At 40.9% G+C, this 17,810-nt stretch overlaps 1 protein-coding gene across 1 annotated transcript; it reads left to right on the plus strand.

Moving 5' to 3' along the window:
- Positions 1–706: 706 nt before the first annotated feature.
- znf131 (zinc finger protein 131) lies at positions 707–7,762 on the plus strand. The gene is made up of 9 exons (XM_080739160.1): positions 707–786; positions 2,793–2,940; positions 3,065–3,166; positions 3,847–3,991; positions 4,199–4,313; positions 4,546–4,737; positions 6,015–6,402; positions 6,523–6,653; positions 7,017–7,762. The coding sequence occupies exons 2-9, from the start codon at positions 2,811–2,813 to the stop codon at positions 7,518–7,520; spliced, it is 1,707 nt and encodes a 568-aa protein (XP_080595286.1). The 5' UTR covers positions 707–786; positions 2,793–2,810; the 3' UTR covers positions 7,521–7,762.
- The last annotated feature ends 10,048 nt before the right edge of the window (positions 7,763–17,810 follow it).

A 17,810-nucleotide genomic window follows, 5' to 3' on the forward strand; every position in this document is an offset into this window, starting at 1 on the left:
ATCTGGGAACCCATCATCAAAAAAGGGCGACTCCCACTCGGTCTGACTCTCGTCCTTAGCCATCATTGACTCTGTCTCGAGAGATTGATTCCCAAGTGACCGCTCTACCTACTCCGCACTGCCAAGGGGACTAATCAAAGTCCGACCTCTCAATATTCGGACCAGCCTCGGTTAACAAGCACCATGTTAGCATTCACCAGTGTCGGCAGGTTAGCATTCACCAGCGTTAGTTTTACTGAGGTTAGGGTTAAGGTTAGGTTTAGGTGGTCGGGTAGGGGGTCAGAACAATGGGAGGTTGGAACTATATGACATGGCACCAACATGGCACCGGTTTTACAGTAGCTATTATAGCCTATCTTATTTTACCTTCCAATTGAATGTTAATTGAACTAGATTATCTAGATAATAAAAGGGAAAAACATATCACAATTAAAAAAAAAGGTGTATCTATATCTTATTCGTTGATTCAAATACATTTTAAAAGATTAGGGATGTGTATTTTGCTTTCTTATTATTTGTTAAATAAACATAACTCCATGGAGCCGGAGAGGAGCCCCAAAATCAAATGTCCCCTCGCCACTAACCTCGCCCACCAGGCTTTCGCCACCATCACTGTCTCCAAGCAACGCTAAAGCGTCCCTTGAATTCGCAAAGGCTTCTGGGACTCTGAGTCCCGGGTGTTGAACGACCGCCCTTTTTGGAGCAACCAGAGAACAGCAAGGCTACATGCGTCGAGAGACAAATTGCCACTAAAAAGCGTTCAAAAGCAGCGTAGCTGGATTTGAGGTACGTTTGTTGGCTGTTTATGTGTCACAGTTTGACCCTCGGGGAACGTGGTAGAGAAATCTGTGTGAGAAAAGGTGTATTTTAATGCGCGATTTGATGACGTAGTGTGTTGGTTCAAACTCGAAATGGCGATCCTGCCTAGAGGCCCGTTAGCTGCAGCACTGGCTCTGTATGTTGTTATTATGATGTTAATTACAACGTGTTTCGTTCCCGTGCGACCGCGTGTGCTCGTTTCAAGCTGGTAAGTTGTCATATAGGTTTAATTAGGTGGAGCAACTGGAGTTACCTATATATATTGCACTGTTTTCTTTTTTTGCTGAAGATATAGCACTGTGTTCAATCTATATCCGTCTGTCATTCATATGGATATGAGTTAAAGAGAATGGTCTCGACGGAAATAAGCTTTGCCTTACCTCACCTGAGTTTCCTTTTAGTTGACCTTGTATCAGTGAACTGTGCTGTCATGAAACTGTACCTTTTCCTATGCAATACTTCTAATAAATACCTCAATCAACCAGCCAAACTTATATTTACTGGAACATGTTTTCCTGTTTGGGGGAAGTCAGGTAAACGAGCTTCTTAAAGTCTTGATATAAGTTACTACCTTAAGCTTGCTTGATATTATTTTTGGTGCGCAACCATCACTCTTTAAACATAGATCTGCATTAGGGTCACGATACTAGTAGGTTGCTCCTTGAAACTTGGACCACATCACTACCAGACCTTCTCAGTTTCCATTTCCAAGTCCTTTCAACAGCAGTAGCACAGGAGTAGAATTAGCCGCAAATTGCAACTTTAGATTATTATTATTTCTAAATGTTGAATCTAGATTGACATTTGACAACCCATGCATCCAAACAGAAACTCACCAACATTGCAGCTGTATGGAAAGCTTGAATTATCCTCCTTCTATATCTGCAAAGTGTTAACAATCCACCGTAGACATGTTATGGATATACTTTCTGTCAATGCTAGTGAAGCCCATTTGAATATCTATCAGTAAACCACAAGGGGAGGTAAATGCAATTTCCCATAGAAAGGAGGTGTCATTCACTGATGACTGACCTTTTTCCTTTTCTCATTTGTACAATACATTCATTGCTGTCCGTCAGAAACCAGCTAACTCCATAAGCACCCTTTATGTCTGTGTGTTGGTTAAAAAAATATTGAACCAATGAAAAGTATTAAATGCACTTAGGTTCTGACAAAACCAGAGACTCATTGATCCTCAAGCCCTCTCCACTGCATGATATGGGACGATATGAACATTTCATGTCACGATTATTGTGACCAAAGAAATTGCGATTTACGATATTATCGCGATAATCAAAATATCCCCAACATCCATTACATCCATTATCCTGGGGCGGAACATCTGCCCAAAAATAACAGATCTACAAGCTCATTGTGAGCTTGTAAATCGGCAATTTTTTGGCAAAGAGATTTGGTAGAGAGTGAAAAAAAGACTATCAAGTATGTTATTTCCAGGTCCGTTTTACCAATTAGAGGGTTTAAATGGTACCGGATATGCAACTTGATCATCGTCCCATCCCTACTGCATGGCAGAGCAGAGGCATGAATTAGCTTGGAAATCCATGGTCAGAAGTTCTTATCAATGATAGACAAAACCTAAGTTACTCCACTTGAGCTGAATGTTTTTTTTCTTTTTTCATTTTCTGAAAAAATGTACATTTTGGAGTTGGTTGGTTGGAGCTGGTTTCTGCCCGACAGCAGAGATATGTTTTGTATTTGTTGGTGACATGTATTATTGTGTTATTCTTTCTTTATGCTTTGTTGATTAATTGAATACAGCCCACAATAGAAACAAGTCCTGTTTTTTGTGACTGTACCTCGTGCGGTTTACATTTCTAACTAATAAAGTATTCTGGTCCGGGGGACCCTGGTCAAGAGGGAATGAGTGAAATTGATTCAAAATGTCAAATTAGCAGAGATTTGACCTGTGCCAAACTAACCTTTTGTTGCTTATACTTTTCTATTTACTGTAGGGAAGGAAGGGGTAAATCATGGCGGATGAGATGGAGGTAGAGGTGGACTATGGCAGTGAGTTTCCAGCCCACTATAAAGTAATGCTGGACAAGCTAAATGAACAACGACAACTGGGCCAGTTCACGGATATCACCCTGATTGTGGATGGTAGGGAAACAAAATTATCTGCAGTTGTTTTTTATGACATATTATATTGTGATATTATATAGTATTATCTCTAGCAACTCCACAAATCATGCTTAAACCTCTTTTCTTACTGTGTACTGTGTAGGCCACCAGTTCAGGGCTCACAAAGCAGTACTGGCAGCTTGCAGTCAGTTTTTCCACAAGTTCTTCCAAAACTTCACCCAGGAGCCACTGGTGGAGATAGAGGGTATGTTTAACTGACTTCCTAATGAAAGAACATTCTGTAAATCAAAGAGTTTAAAAACCTTTGGTTACATACAGTATACACCTTGAATAGTTGTCATAAAGCATTGTAATCCTCGCAAATACCGTAAGACTATTATGATCATATTCACAAAGTGATATTGTGTCATGTAATGCACACCACACAAAATGCAAAAGCATTTGCAAAAGTTGTTCTTTGGTGACTTCATAGTTAATAGCAATTTAACATTTGTATTCAATTCAATGTATTAATGCAAACCATACTAGATTAGTCGGCATGTCATTTTGTGACTACAACATGGATCTCACACACACACACACACACACACACACACACACACACACACACACACACACACACACACACACACACACACACACACACACTCATGTTTTTCATTTCATGTGTTTGATTTTCCCAATCTAGTTGCTGTTGGACAAATGCTTTATTTCCCATGTAAAGTATATCAATATTGTCCAGCATACCCCCAAGCTGGTATCCTGGTATTCCCTCTGAAGCCTAATGTATGCTCCGTCACACAGTGTTGCATGCCAAAAATAGAGGACCTAGTACAAGCTCAGCGTTGTGAGAGCTATTTTTGGCACAACATCATCGTGCGATGAAGTATGAATTGGGCTTCACTGGTTCTCTCTGTCTGCCAGGTGTAAGTAACACAGCCTTCAGCCATTTGGTGGAGTTCACATACACAGCCACTCTGGCTGTCAGTGAGGAAGAGGAGGCCAACGATGTGTTGAAGGCAGCAGAGTACCTTCAGATGCAGGAGGCCATCAAGGCCCTCAGAAACAAGTGAGAAAGCTCACAAAATGTTAACTACATTTTCTGAATCTTCTGTTATTTCCATATTTGAACTATTCTATATATTCACTGGTCTAACAACCAAGAGCTGTTTTTAATGGAGTTGAAATCCATCACGGAATGTAAAGCGTAACCACTCACGTGAAAATTGTTGACCTATATTTAGATATACGTATTCGGTCTCCTTTACATTTGCAGGATGAGTGAGAGTCCCTCGCAATCGCGGGCGGGGAATAAGAACACCAAAAAGAGGAAGATCGCAGAAACATCGAATGTGATCACAGAGACTTTGCCCTCAGTGGAAGGGGAACAGGTAACGCATAACTGAAAGCATAACTAGTGGTAATCCTACTCATATTAATGACGCTCCTTGCCAGGCAGTTACAATTGCTTTTGGAGGTAAATCATTTAGATACCACAAATTATATTTGCCAGTGCTATGGGGAATATAATTTCTCATCTCAAATTTTAGGGGTAAGGGCATAACTTTGGTATTGTATTTGTATTCCTATTATTGATCTAGAATGATTTCTTTGTTCCTCCAGGTGGAGATTGAGGTTGTTGGGGATGGGGATATCGAGGTGGAGGAGTCGGGCCTGGAGGAGGTGGTGGATGCTGCGAGGAATGCCCAGGCTTCCTCAGATGATTCTGCGCTGGCTCTTTTAGCTGACATTACCAGCCAATACCAGCGGGGGGCGCAGACTCTACATGTGATCAAGAGAGAAGGAATAGAGGAGGTATTTGTGGCATTGATCAGTGCATTGCTTTAGTTTATTTGACTACTTTTTTACATGTTATCACAATCATTTGTTTGTTTGAATATGGGTTCCAATTAAGAATTGTACACAAGATTTTCAATACCCAGGCTCTAGTCTAGGGTACCTGCTCAGGTTCTTTTTGAGAGAGAGAGTTTTAGTGTGAGTGCTCTCTTCCTTTGTGGTCTTCTCGCTCTGTTTCTTGCAACATGCACACACAAATGCTCAATGCGGCAAACGATGATATTTGCAACTTTTGTTTTGCATTACCGCTGACTCCCCACTATCGTTACATCACAACACAAATGCAGTCCAGGAGGAGGTACACATGCATCCGCTTGATAACAATGCCAAATATACTGAAAAAAGCCGTTTCTACCTGACGAAGACCTTGAACAGGTCAAAATGTTGTACTCCCCCTAAAAGTTATTTAGGGAGCTTCGAAGGCGGTTTGCGGATGCTCTTGTTTTTCCGTACATCACAACACCAGTTATGCTTTATGCGTAACATTATTTATAATATGACTTAAAAGCCTTGTAGACAGATTCTTCTTCTTTCGTCTTTTACTTTTATTACACCTCACTCTGCGACAAGACCAAGTTAAAATCATAAAATCAACCTGGCCAGATTGTACGATGTAGGCAGGGTCAATAAATTATGATACTGTGTGTTTGGCCTGTGAGGCTACGTCTGCAAACAGTACAAGAACTCTCCATTTATTTCTACTGACAACACTTCTTCTTTGACATGATTTTGCTCACTTGCCGACTGTCTTCAGACACGCTTGTTTAAAGACACCTGAAACCGTTGTGATCCCTTGAGTTTAGCCGTCTGATTGGTCTTGGCAGTAAAGTAAGTGGTGCACAGATCTCATGTTACAGACAGAGACGCACATTTCACATATAGCAGTGGTTGCACCGCATCTCAGTAGCCATTTCAGCCAATTCAGGAAGTTTGCTCCTAATTTAATTACATGCCAGAGTAGCTGAGTAGCCAGAGATGCTTGGCGGGTGTTCATTTTGTTCCTTGTTTCCTTGCAAAGGTTAAGGCCTGGCATACAGAAGGAAACATTTTGTGACAATTTGTTTGTTTGTTCTTTTGAGTAATTGTTATTGTTGTAAATAGTGATATAAATATTGATGACATTTGGCTGCTTCGTGCCATATTGTCCAATAGATTAAATCAAATTATGACTTTTTACTTCTTTGCACAAGATCCCATCCCTAAATGTCTTTGTCGTCATTTCCCTTACTCCCCAGGAGGTCGTGTATCAGGAGGAGACGGTGGCCGCCTCCAAGGTCCTGGAGAACGTGGAGGTGGTCGAGGTCCAGATCTCCCAGGTAGACAACATGTTCCGCTGCAACCAGTGCGATCGCAGCTTCAAGCTCTACTATCATCTCAAGCAGCACCTGAAGACCCACAGTGGCCTGCAGCAGAGCAGTGGGAAGCCCTATGTGTGTAACCACTGTGGTAAAGCGTACACGCGAGAGGGGGCCCTGAAACAACACATCAATACGCTGCACTACGAGGCCGAGGAGCTGTCCCGGAACCAGAGACCCCAGCAGAAGAGAGTGCACGTGTGTGAATACTGTGACAAGCAGTTTGACCACTTTGGCCACTTCAAGGAGCACTTACGAAAGCACACTGGTGAGAGCCCCCACCCCTAAACTATGAATTAAAAGCAAACTGGTCACCTTGAATCTGTAGGGTACAGTGAGGTTCATCTATTTCTATTTACTGACAACCATTACTTATTTCTGTTTTCAGGTGAGAAGCCTTATGCATGTCCAGACTGCCGTGAGCGGTTTGCACGGAACAGCACACTTAAATGCCATATGGCGGCATGTCAAAATGGTGCCGGTGCCAAGAAAGGACGAAAGAAACTCTACGAATGCCAGGTGAGGTGGTCTCAGTTTTGGCCCAACAGGTGTTGGATGGATAGTGATCTATCATCACATTACGACGTGGTGTTAAAACTGATACTGTGCCTCATTAATTTGTGGGATCACAACTCAATATCAGGCTGAAGTTATTAAAACACACTCAACAATAATTTACACGTTGTAGTAAATATGTTATGTTCTACTTCACTTATGATTCTGGGAACAGCTTTCATCAGTTCTAATATCAAGTACATGTCATGTCGATCATGTCTATTTTTGATACACACATCGTCCCCTCTCCCCACTTGAATCCTCCTGAGCACAAAATTATTTGTTTAAAAAAACACCATGTTACCCCTCCTCCTCGACTGCCCTCAGGTGTGCAGCAGCATCTTCAACAGCTGGGAGCAGTTCAAGGACCACCTGGTGAGCCACACGGGGCTGAAGCCCAACCACTGCACCATGTGCGACCTGTGGTTCACGCACCCCAAGGACCTGCAGACGCACCTCCGAGACGTCCACGGCATCGAGGACAGCAAGCTGCTGAGTGCCGAGGAGAGCGCCGCCGCCGACCTGGCCGCGGCCACACGGTCCCTGGAGGAGGGTGAGGAGGAGACGGTGCTGCTGGACGACGGCATCCAGGTGGAGCACGTGGACGTGATGGAGATGGGCCACGAGACCACAACGACAGTGGTGGTGGACGACGGCAGCATGGCGGAGATGTGCGAGGAGGACGTGGAGAGGCTGAAGCAGGCCGGTGTGGAGATCCAGGTGGTGCACGTGACCACCGCCGAGGTGGTGGAGAGCCAGCAGGTGGAGGTGGAGATAGACGAGGGGGAGCTGGTGAAGATCGAGGAAGCAGAGCAAGCTGTGGAAGTATGAGGCGACCGGTGGCCTGTATGCGCAGCAGCCATTTTGGAGAGAAGTTTGTTTCTCTTCTCACTTCCTCACTTGGAAACACTCTGCTACACCAGTGGTTCTCAACCTGTGGGTCGGGACCCAAATTATTTTGGGGGGTCCCCAGTGATTAACTTAATGTGCAACATTGTTTTCTCACTCAACAGTAAATAAACCAACGTAAAGTTTAAGTGCATAGAGGGTATCTGCACATTTCTAAAGTGACAATTGAAGGGCTTTTTAATACCTCTAAAATGAGAAATTAAACATTGGCCAAATTGTCAAATATTAGAGGCAGAAATTGTGAAAATAGCCGATCTACATGTTCACAATGCCTCGACCATGTAGATCTGCTATTTTCACAATAGAACCGTGTTATACAAAATGTAATGCCTCAACTCTTAGTGCTCGTCAGGGTGGGGTGGGGGGAGATTATTTTGGGGGTCGCGGCCTGAAAAGGTTGAGAACCACTGCTACACCAGTGGATCTCAAAGTGTGGTCCAGGGACCCTCATGGTTCCTTCGGGGTTCCAAATGACCCCTTAAAAGGTGTGTAACTTTGATAGTGTACGAATGGAACCAAATGGACCCTTACCGGTCTGTTTGGTTCCATTTGTACACTCTGAGTTATGGGGGTCCTTGAAATAAAAGGTTTGAGAACCACTGTGCTACATGAAATGGAACAGAGCCTTCATTAGTATCATTAGTAACACCTTTGAAGGAAGTGAGTAGAGACGCAACTTCTCTCCAATATGGCTGCTGTGCATATAGCCTATTGTTGGCTTTAAAAAAAAAGACTTGTGTTGTCGTAGACAGCCAGCCAGCCAGCCAGGGATGGCAGCTTGCACATAGTGAAGCATTGAGACAACTGCGTAATGTTAAGTATGACACGCGTATAAAAAGATGCTACTGTTGTGCAATTGTCCAAACTCTGTCCCAAGTGGCTGGGCTGCTGTGATCCTGATGTTATGTTATTTTCCTCTCAGAACACTGCATGTGGAATACATTATTTCACCTGAGAATGTCTTGCTGTCGACCATCACACTGAAAGGCTTAAGCCCAATTTGTGCTTTGTCATGCAACGTTGTCACTTCCTGTAAATAATTGATTTTCAATGCAGATTATTTGAAAATCTGTTATTCATACGATGATTTATAAGTTAGGCTTTAGTATGCAACCCATCTCCCACTATCGAGTCTGGGGTTCTGGAAGGAGACAAATTATATTTTGTTTTGCACAAGACGATTTCCTTTGTCTTTGTTTATAGATTTATTTCTGGAATTTCTTTATTTTTTATTTTTAGCTTTACTTGGTTCAGTTTAGATTTGATTTGGCTTCATCTATGAAAGAGATGCTGTTCAGTTCATTCTACCTGAAGGACTTGGTCATATTTCCCCCCCTGAAACAAATGTGTCTTCCTGTGTTAATAATTAATTATAATGTAAAATATAATATTTGTTTCCACTATATAGACTTTGAAAGAACTGGAGGCGGTTTTGTTTTTATAGGTTTATCTAACGTGCAAGATGCTGATCTTGTATTTGTACAGAACAAAAATAAAATGCTATTATGATAATCGTGTGCATTGTGTCTGCATAAACACAGCATAGACTGGATGTCTCCCTTCTCTTTTCCATTTATACAACTGCTAGTTATAAACGTCTGTCCAATTACCTTGTGGAGCTTTTCATTAACAGTAGCCTACTAGCACATGATAGATTGCATATTTCTACTAGGTTTACTTTTTCAGCTTGATATAAAACTAAACTATAATATATTATATAAATTAACTGTACATTGACTGTTTAATGTGACCTTAATGTGGACATGTACAGCACCTTTTCATGTCAAGGACCCCCAGATTGACACTTATTAGCCTGTGGACCCCCATTTGAAAATATATGCCAGTGACTCCCATAAGAGAAGAGTTTTACGTCTCTAGCAGTGATCCAAACCATTTTAATTTCAAGGACCCCCAGTTTGACATGCATTAGGCTACGGACACCCATTACATTTTTTAAGACCCCAATATACATAGTAAAAGATCTATGTTAATTTAACTCTGAGACTGTACGGGTCCATTTGGGTCCATTTGTACACTCTCTGAGTTACATACCCATTAGGGTCCATTTGGTTCCTATCTATGATTTAGACCCCCTGGAACTCCCTCAAGGACCCCTGGGGGTCCCCTGACCTCACTTTGAGAACCACTGTTCTAAGCTACCATGCGGGGGAGATCACCGCCTAGCCTAGCAACCTGGATAGCTCCTGTGGTGCTGAAAATGAGTGATCTTATTAGACCTCACCCTTCGATCTTTAATTCCTTCCGCTCATTGGCTAATAAAAAACGGTTCACACCACCGGTCGATGCCTATTGGTCGCTGCGTCTGTCAGTCAAGAGATTTCCTTTCGCAAGCTTGGATCACGGCAGCAGCAGCAACACGGTTCAATGTCACTGTGCAGCGAGGCAGGGAGCGATATGAACGCAGTCAGAAAGGTAAGGTTTATCAATTTGTAAAGACTGTTCTGTTGTCAGTGGAAATGACTAGGGAGCAAATATATGATTAATTTAGAAAGGAAAGAAAAAACGCTGATGGTCGGCTACTAAGATAAGATCTGATCTGATATGTATCAATGAATTATGTCATCATCCCTCGTAATGTTACATGAAGATGCATTATCAATAATGGAAGGTATTTTAGGCACTGACGTGACGTGTGTTAACTGCCTGTCACAACAACATCGGCAAAATGCCAATCAGTAATAGCCAAAGGCAATAACACTACCCAGATGATTGGTGAATAAACCAAGTACATTTACTTGTACTGTACTTAAATACAATTTTTAGGTATTTGTAGGCTACTTCTTGGGTAGGCCTACTTCCAATTTTCAACACTTTTACTTCTACTCCACTATTCTCGGATCCAAATATTGTACTTTTACTCCACTACATTTATTTGAAAACTTGAGTTACTAGTTACTTAATTGCAGACATACTTTAATCCACTTTAGCTTTATTTTATACCGAGACTATTTGAAAATAGTAGATCTACAAGCTCATAACGTGTTGCATCGCCAGGCGTTGTGAGCTTGTAGATCTGCTATTTTCTAACATTTTTTACTTTTGGTATATTTTGATGCCAATACCTTTGCACTTTTACTCAAGTACATTTTGAATTAAAGACTTTTACTTGAGTATTTCTATACTGCAGTATTGATAGTTTTACTTGAGTAAAAAATGTGAGTAGCTACTTTTTCCACCACTGACTTTGATTAGGTGATGGCCCACACTAATATAACTGCAATGCATCACTTGGGATTAGAAAGCTGTCACCTGGCAGTCTGGCCTACTCTGGGCACAGAGGGGGGAGGGATGTAAAGATGAGCAATGATTAGGCTATTTTAATATCTGGAAGGGTTGTCCATAGAACTGTTAAAATATTGGAATCTAAGTAGTGAAACCTGTGTTTCACAAAATATGTAGTTTTGCCTATGAATTTGTAGCCTATAGACATGCTAGATGCAGTGATGTTACTAGGTTTTCAATGTAATGGGTCCCGGGACCCACAGGTGGTCATTCAAATGGGTCCCAGAAATGTTTTATGAGTCCTCAATACAATGTTTTTGAGCGCTGTGAGCTTGTAGATCGGCTATTTTCAAAATGTTTGCCTATTTCTTATATTTATTTTACAATTTGGTTTGGCTAATGTTTGAACTTAGAAACTTAGAAACTTAGAAAACTTATACTAAAACATGTGCCCCTAATGAATTCGGGCACGCAAAATGGCGTCGGACGTCGGTGGAATCAAAACATTGACGTTTCTATCGCCTGTTTAAGACTTTCTACGTGGATTTTATTTGTGTTAACGTAGGGTAAAGTAGGATGCTTTCACCCATGAACAATGGTGGTGTCTGTGGAATTTTAAAATGTTTTTCTTTTACTGCGACCCGGTAAATTATTTTAACATGGACTCCAATGGAGGCGCATCCCTGGGACCCCAGGACCATGACATGAATGAGTCCCTGGGCGTCTTGAATGAGTTTTTGATGCGGGATGCGCACGTAATAGTGTGGTATGCTATGTATTCCCGTAGGATTTTTTTGCTAAAATTGATTTTTTTGCTGTTTTGGCTTCTATAGGGACCAAACTATGAGAAAATGACGGGGGTCAAATTTTCAGACCCCTCCCTCATTTCCTGGGGGCGGGTCACTTCAGTTTTGGCCCTATTCGGCTATGTATCCCCAATTTTCCATAGTTTTTTTTGCTAATATTGATTTGTTTGCTGTTGTGGCTTCTTTAGGGACCAAACTATGAGAAAATGTTGGGGTTCAAATTTTCAGACCCCTCCCTCATTTCCTGGGGGCGGGTCACTTCAGTTTTTGCCCTATTTGGCTATGCATTCCCAATTTCCCCATAGGTTTTTTTGCTAAAATTGATTTGTTTGCCGTTTTTGCTTCTATAGAGACCAAACTATCAGAAAATAATGGGGTGCAAATGTTCAGACCCCTCCCTCATTTCCTGGGGGCGGGTCACTCAGTTTTGGCCCTATTCGGCTATGTATTCCCATAGGATCTTTTTGCTAAAATATATATTTTTTTAATGTTTTGGCTTCTATGGGGACCAAACTATCAGAAAATGACAGGGTTCAAATTTTCAGACCCCTCTCCCATTTCTTGGGGGGTCACTTCAGTTTTGGCCCTATTTGGATATGTATCCCTATAGGACTTTATTTGGCTAATGGCTACAATTCTGTTTTGGCTTCTATTGGGAACAAACTATCACAAAATGATGGGGTTCAAATGTTCAGACCCCTCCATCATTTCCTGGGGTTTTGGCCATATCCAGCTATGTATTCCCATAGGATTATTTTGCTCAAATTGATTTCTTTTGGCTTCTTTATGGACTAAACTATCAGAAAATGACGGGGTTCAAATTTTCAGACCCATATCCTGGATCGATGGGGTAGCATTTACCTCTGGCCTGTTTTTAATCTTGTCAAATACAGGATCTATTCATCATCACCGTTTCTATGCCCTCCCTTATACTGTTGGCACACAGTCTCTACTAAATAGTCACATCTCAATCTCTGATAACAGCACGTCTTTCACTCATTTAGCGGTGGAAAATGAGGCGTTACGTTTGCCTTGGTTAGGGTGACCAGACGTCACTATATCTTGTCAAATACAGGATCTATTCATCATCACTGTTTCTATGCCCTCCCTTATACTGGCAGTGGCACACACAGTCTCTAGTGCCATAGCACTTGCAGAGAGGAGTGCAAGACAGGTGATTGTTTGAGCAGCCGCACTGTCCCTTGCAACCTGCTTTGCAGACACATTTGATGAGCTCTAGTACTACCTTTAGAACAGGTAGGGCAAGACACCTGACTGGAACTTACCCTGAATTCCACCAATTCTCTTCAATTGGTGGAAGCTCAGGGCTCAGGGCAATTGGACATCTGTGTCAGGTGACCAAACACATTATGTCTCGCAAGGCACCGCAGAGGCAAGGACCTGATTAGGAATCAGGGTATTAGCCTCTTCATGTGTGCACCTCCTTAAAATCATGTCCCTTGATTAAGGTCTCATATACGATAACGAGCATGAAAGAACTGTCCCTTGAGAAATACTCAAGCAGTCCCTGGCCTAACACACAGGTCAACTTCTCCTTGGTTATTCAAGCAGTCAAGTGTTCCTTGATGGACATAGTGAGCTTCATCTCTGGATGAAGACTTTGTATTCCACAGATTTAGTTGCCCTCTTCTGTCGAGTCTTATTTTTTAATGACTGATCCATATACCTATCAAAGACAACTCGACCCTCAACATAGCCAGCCATCATCATTATGATGCTTTTGTTGAATGCATCCTGAAGCTTCAGCATGCTTGGTGTCTTTTTCATGTTCTGAAGATGGCATCAACTATAAGAACTTTGATAGAATAATCTTCGTCCATCAGATCATGCTATGGGACACCTGGAAGATCTTCCTACAGGGGCTCTGCCCTGGCATCTTCAATTGCATGGAAAATTTGAACCCGTCATTTTCTAACAGTTTGGCCCCTATTGAAGCCAAAACAGAAAAGAAGAAAAAAGTATATAAATACAGAGCCGAATAGGGACAAAACTGAAGTGACCCCCCCTCCTCAGGAAATGGGAGAGGGGTCTGAAATTTTCATTTTCTGATAGTTTGATCCCTATAGAAGCCAAAACAGCCAAGAAATATCTATTTTAGCAAAAAGATCCTATGGGAATACATAACCAAATAGGGCCCAAACTGAAGTGACCCACCCCAGGACATGAGGGAGGGGTCTGAAAATTTGAACCCCATTATTTTCTGATAGTTTGGTCCCTATAGAAGCCAAAACAGAAAACAAATCAATATTAGCAAAATAACCTATGGAAAATTGGGGATACATAGCCGAATAGGGCCAAAACTGAAGTGACCCGCCCCCAAGAAATGAGGGAGGGGTCTGAAAATTTGACCCCCATCATTTTCTGATAGTTTGGACCCTATAGAACCAAGATCTGCAAAAAAATCAATTTTAGCACAAAATTCCTACGGGAGCTGTTTTTTGGACATAGCATACCGCACTATGACATCACTGTAGATGATAGCTAGCCTACATGATGGCACTTGTGGCTGAGCCTGTGGCACCTGTATTTCTCTACTTTAGGTGACAGGGATGGATTAATAATGTTGTTTTCAATTTATCAATCCTCCATCTCAAACTATTTCCACAATCAGAAACTATAGGCAGAGTTGTTCATTAATACAACTCATCCAGGCAATCAGAGTTTGCACTATATCATTGACAAAAGTGCTATTAAGAAAAAACCCTCTATTCTAGTTAAACAGACCTGAGTTGCAACTGGTCTGCTTTTTTCCCCTTCTACACCTCTTCCACTGAAATAGCAGATGTTGTGAGCTTATAGCGCTAAGAAAGTGTTCTCCCCAGTATAGAGGGTGTTGGGGTTCAAGTAGATTCTTCTAATTCTAGCAAGGCATCAATGTCCTGCGAGTCTATAGCAAATCCCAAACTAGGAAGTTGAGTTCAGTGTCATGATGTCATATGATATCATTATGTTGTCGCCACAGAGGCAGGCTTTATGGAGACAAATCTTTGAACAGTGAACAAATTGAAGCCAAATAGTGTGGCATGTTGTCATCATCACTAGGACAAACGGTAAGCCTAGATAGCTTACAGTTCAATTCATAGTCCAGACACCATACAAAATGGAAACAAAAGCCTGGGAATGTAAACACCGCACAGGCTTATTTATGTTACCACTTTAAGGCCAATAAATTGCCGGGTGAACACAAAAAAAATAAATAATAATAATAATAATTGTGGCATAGGCAGTGGGAGACTCAGAGTCTAAAATGTACTGAATATATAGACCCTTAAAAATCAAGTTTTCCTTTCTCAAGACAATCTATACACCAATGGAAAGGCACAGAGATTGTTATGCACCGAGCTTTGCCAATTTATTCATGGATCGGTCAATAGTTAAGAACAGTATCATTCTATTCTCCCCACAACCAGTTCAAAGATAAGATCAAGTTTTATGGCTAACTGATGATCTGATTTTCATTTTCTAAGGTACTGAGCAAGGACAATTATCATTTAGCTGAGTGTACAGCATGACATTAAACAGATGTATTGTTGGACCTTGCCATAATGAAACACAATGATGGACATCCCCATACTACTTTTGCTTTTGCAAGCAAAATGACAGAAACACATTGCTTCGGGCAAATAGCTTTCATCCTCCAAAATGTAAAAATAACATTGCGTACAGACAATTTAGCCTAAATATATATACATTATTTATAAAAACACTATCCTATATTGAAGTTAATAAATTGAGAATTGATTGAAGAAACACATTGCTTCGGGCAAATAGCTTTCATCCTCCAAAATGTAAAAATAACATTGCGTACAGACAATTTAGCCTAAATATATATACATTATTTATAAAAACACTATCCTATATTGAAGTTAATACATTGAGAATTGATTGAAGATAATGTTCTCCTACAAGGCTGCAACAGAAAGAAAAGTAAGTAGGGGAACAACAATGACAGTACATTGTTGTGACACAGTACAATACTAGATATTACTGTGAGTGATGTAAATTTCTGAACTTACCAGCTGTTCTTTTATTAGCTTTTTCCCACTTACCTATTATTATATAGGTATTATTGATGATTATTTAACCAAAATACCATTGTGTAAATAATTAGTTCAATTACAAAAGATCATCCCCACAATATCATCACAATATCAATTGAAGTTATTTGGTCAAAAATATTGTGATATTTGATTTTGTCATCCTTGCCCTAGAAGCCTTGTTGGATTACATGTTTATGCAAAAATGCACTTAGTTGTGTGACTAATCTATTTTTCTATAGAATGTTTTGTAGTCTGGCCACTTATTGCTGTTGTATTATGGTCCTTTGATGCTCATTCAGCCGCTGCACATGAAACATGTTCTTTCCCTTCATCCTTCTTTGATGAAAACCTGTTTGAAATGCTGAAACTGATTACGAGGAAAACAGAAATGGTTCTTTAAACTTGCAGAGTGTCGCTGGGACATTTTTTTTTTTTTAGATCTCACGTTTTAGCTATGCAAAATGATACCCAGCGTTGTACTGCCATGTTTGTGTGTGTGTGTGATTGAAGATGCAAAGAGGGTGCAAATTAACAAACCCAATGATGTACGGACCAAATAACAAAGGTAAATCGGAGACAAAAAGTAAATTTTGTAAATCATGCACATTATAGGTGCAAAGTAGGGGTGCAACAGTTAACTGTTTAATCGATTATTACAAATTAAACAAAATATTATGAAATACAATTTTGGGAGACATTATTATTATTATATTTTTTTCACTTATTTCAAAAAAAGCGAATCTACAAGGTCAGAACGCATTGCAAAGCGACATGTTGGAATTTCTTCATGTCGATTCAAGATGATAAAACGTCAAGATTAATTGAAGAAGTTATCGATAGAATAAGCCCTAAGAAAATAATTGAATGCAAAGTAGATATTAATGCTCAGAAGGCCTAGGTCTACTATGAGCTCCATAGCATGACACAATATATTTAGACAGGGGTTTAAATCATTATAAAATTAGTCACATTTAGCCTTAATTTGACTAAATTCAGTTGAGACCTTATCAAATGTAATTCCTGTGACTGTCCATTCACAGTAATTATATGAGTGATAATAGCCTAGTAGTGGAGATAGGTGACCCAGATCCACTCAAAGTATTTAGTAAAAGTATAGATGTGATATGAACATTTCCCTGCTATTTCTTTTTGGCAGTTTTTCTTCTGAAATAGAGCCACTAAGTGCTTGAATCTGAATAATAACAATTTAAATTACTTTGGGTCAAAATGTGATGTTGTTTTCCTTTGTTGTATTTTGTTTAGTTCCATTTTCTTCAACAATGTTGTAGGATGATAGAACAGTCAGGGCAGGAAATGAGGTCACGTACAGTGTGTGTGTGTTTGTGTGTACTGTGTGTGTGTGTGTGTGTGTGTGTGTGTGTGTGTGTGTGTGTGTGTGTGTGTGTGTGTGTGTGTGTGTGTGTGTGTGTGTGTGTGTGTGTGTGTGTGCCTGCGAACAGCAAATACAAACACACCTCTCGCTCTCCACTCCCTGCAAGCAGTGTCATGGTTACTTTGTTGAGGCCTCAGAGATAACTCTCTCTCTCTCTCTCTCTCTCTCTCTCTCTCTCTCTCTGAGAGCGTTAAGTCTACTGGGGCAATGTCTCTGACACTTTACCATTTAATCCCTTTAGTTGACCAAGGCCCTTCCAGGGCTCTATACATGGTCCCCATCCTTTTTCCTGTCTACTTCAGAAGCTAATGGGAAGATACCTCTGGAGGTGAAGTAATGGATATCAGTTATATGATGAACACTGTAGCTTTTCCTGTTTCTTACCTAAATCTGCTACTAACGCCCTGATAGCACCTAAAGATACTGTGAAGTTGTGTGTGCACTGTGCATTCAATTGGCGGTACATACTAGCAAAGATTTGGGGGGGCCAGTCGTTTTACGCAGAAATGTGAAATATTTGCTCCATAGATTCCAGAGGAGTCTGTTCCTATGGTCTACATCTTCCATTGTCCTGCAGCCCTTTCACTGCCCCGCTCTTTAGGCCACTCAACCCTGTGTCTCAATCAACATACTGGGAGGCTTTGTGTGGGCAGAGCTGTTGTGTGTGTGTGTGTGTGTGTGTGTGTGTGTGTGTGTGTGTGTGTGTGTG

Source organism: Nannobrachium achirus (assembly GCF_963921795.1).
Source record: "Nannobrachium achirus genome assembly, chromosome: 12".
NCBI lineage: Eukaryota > Metazoa > Chordata > Actinopteri > Myctophiformes > Myctophidae > Nannobrachium > Nannobrachium achirus.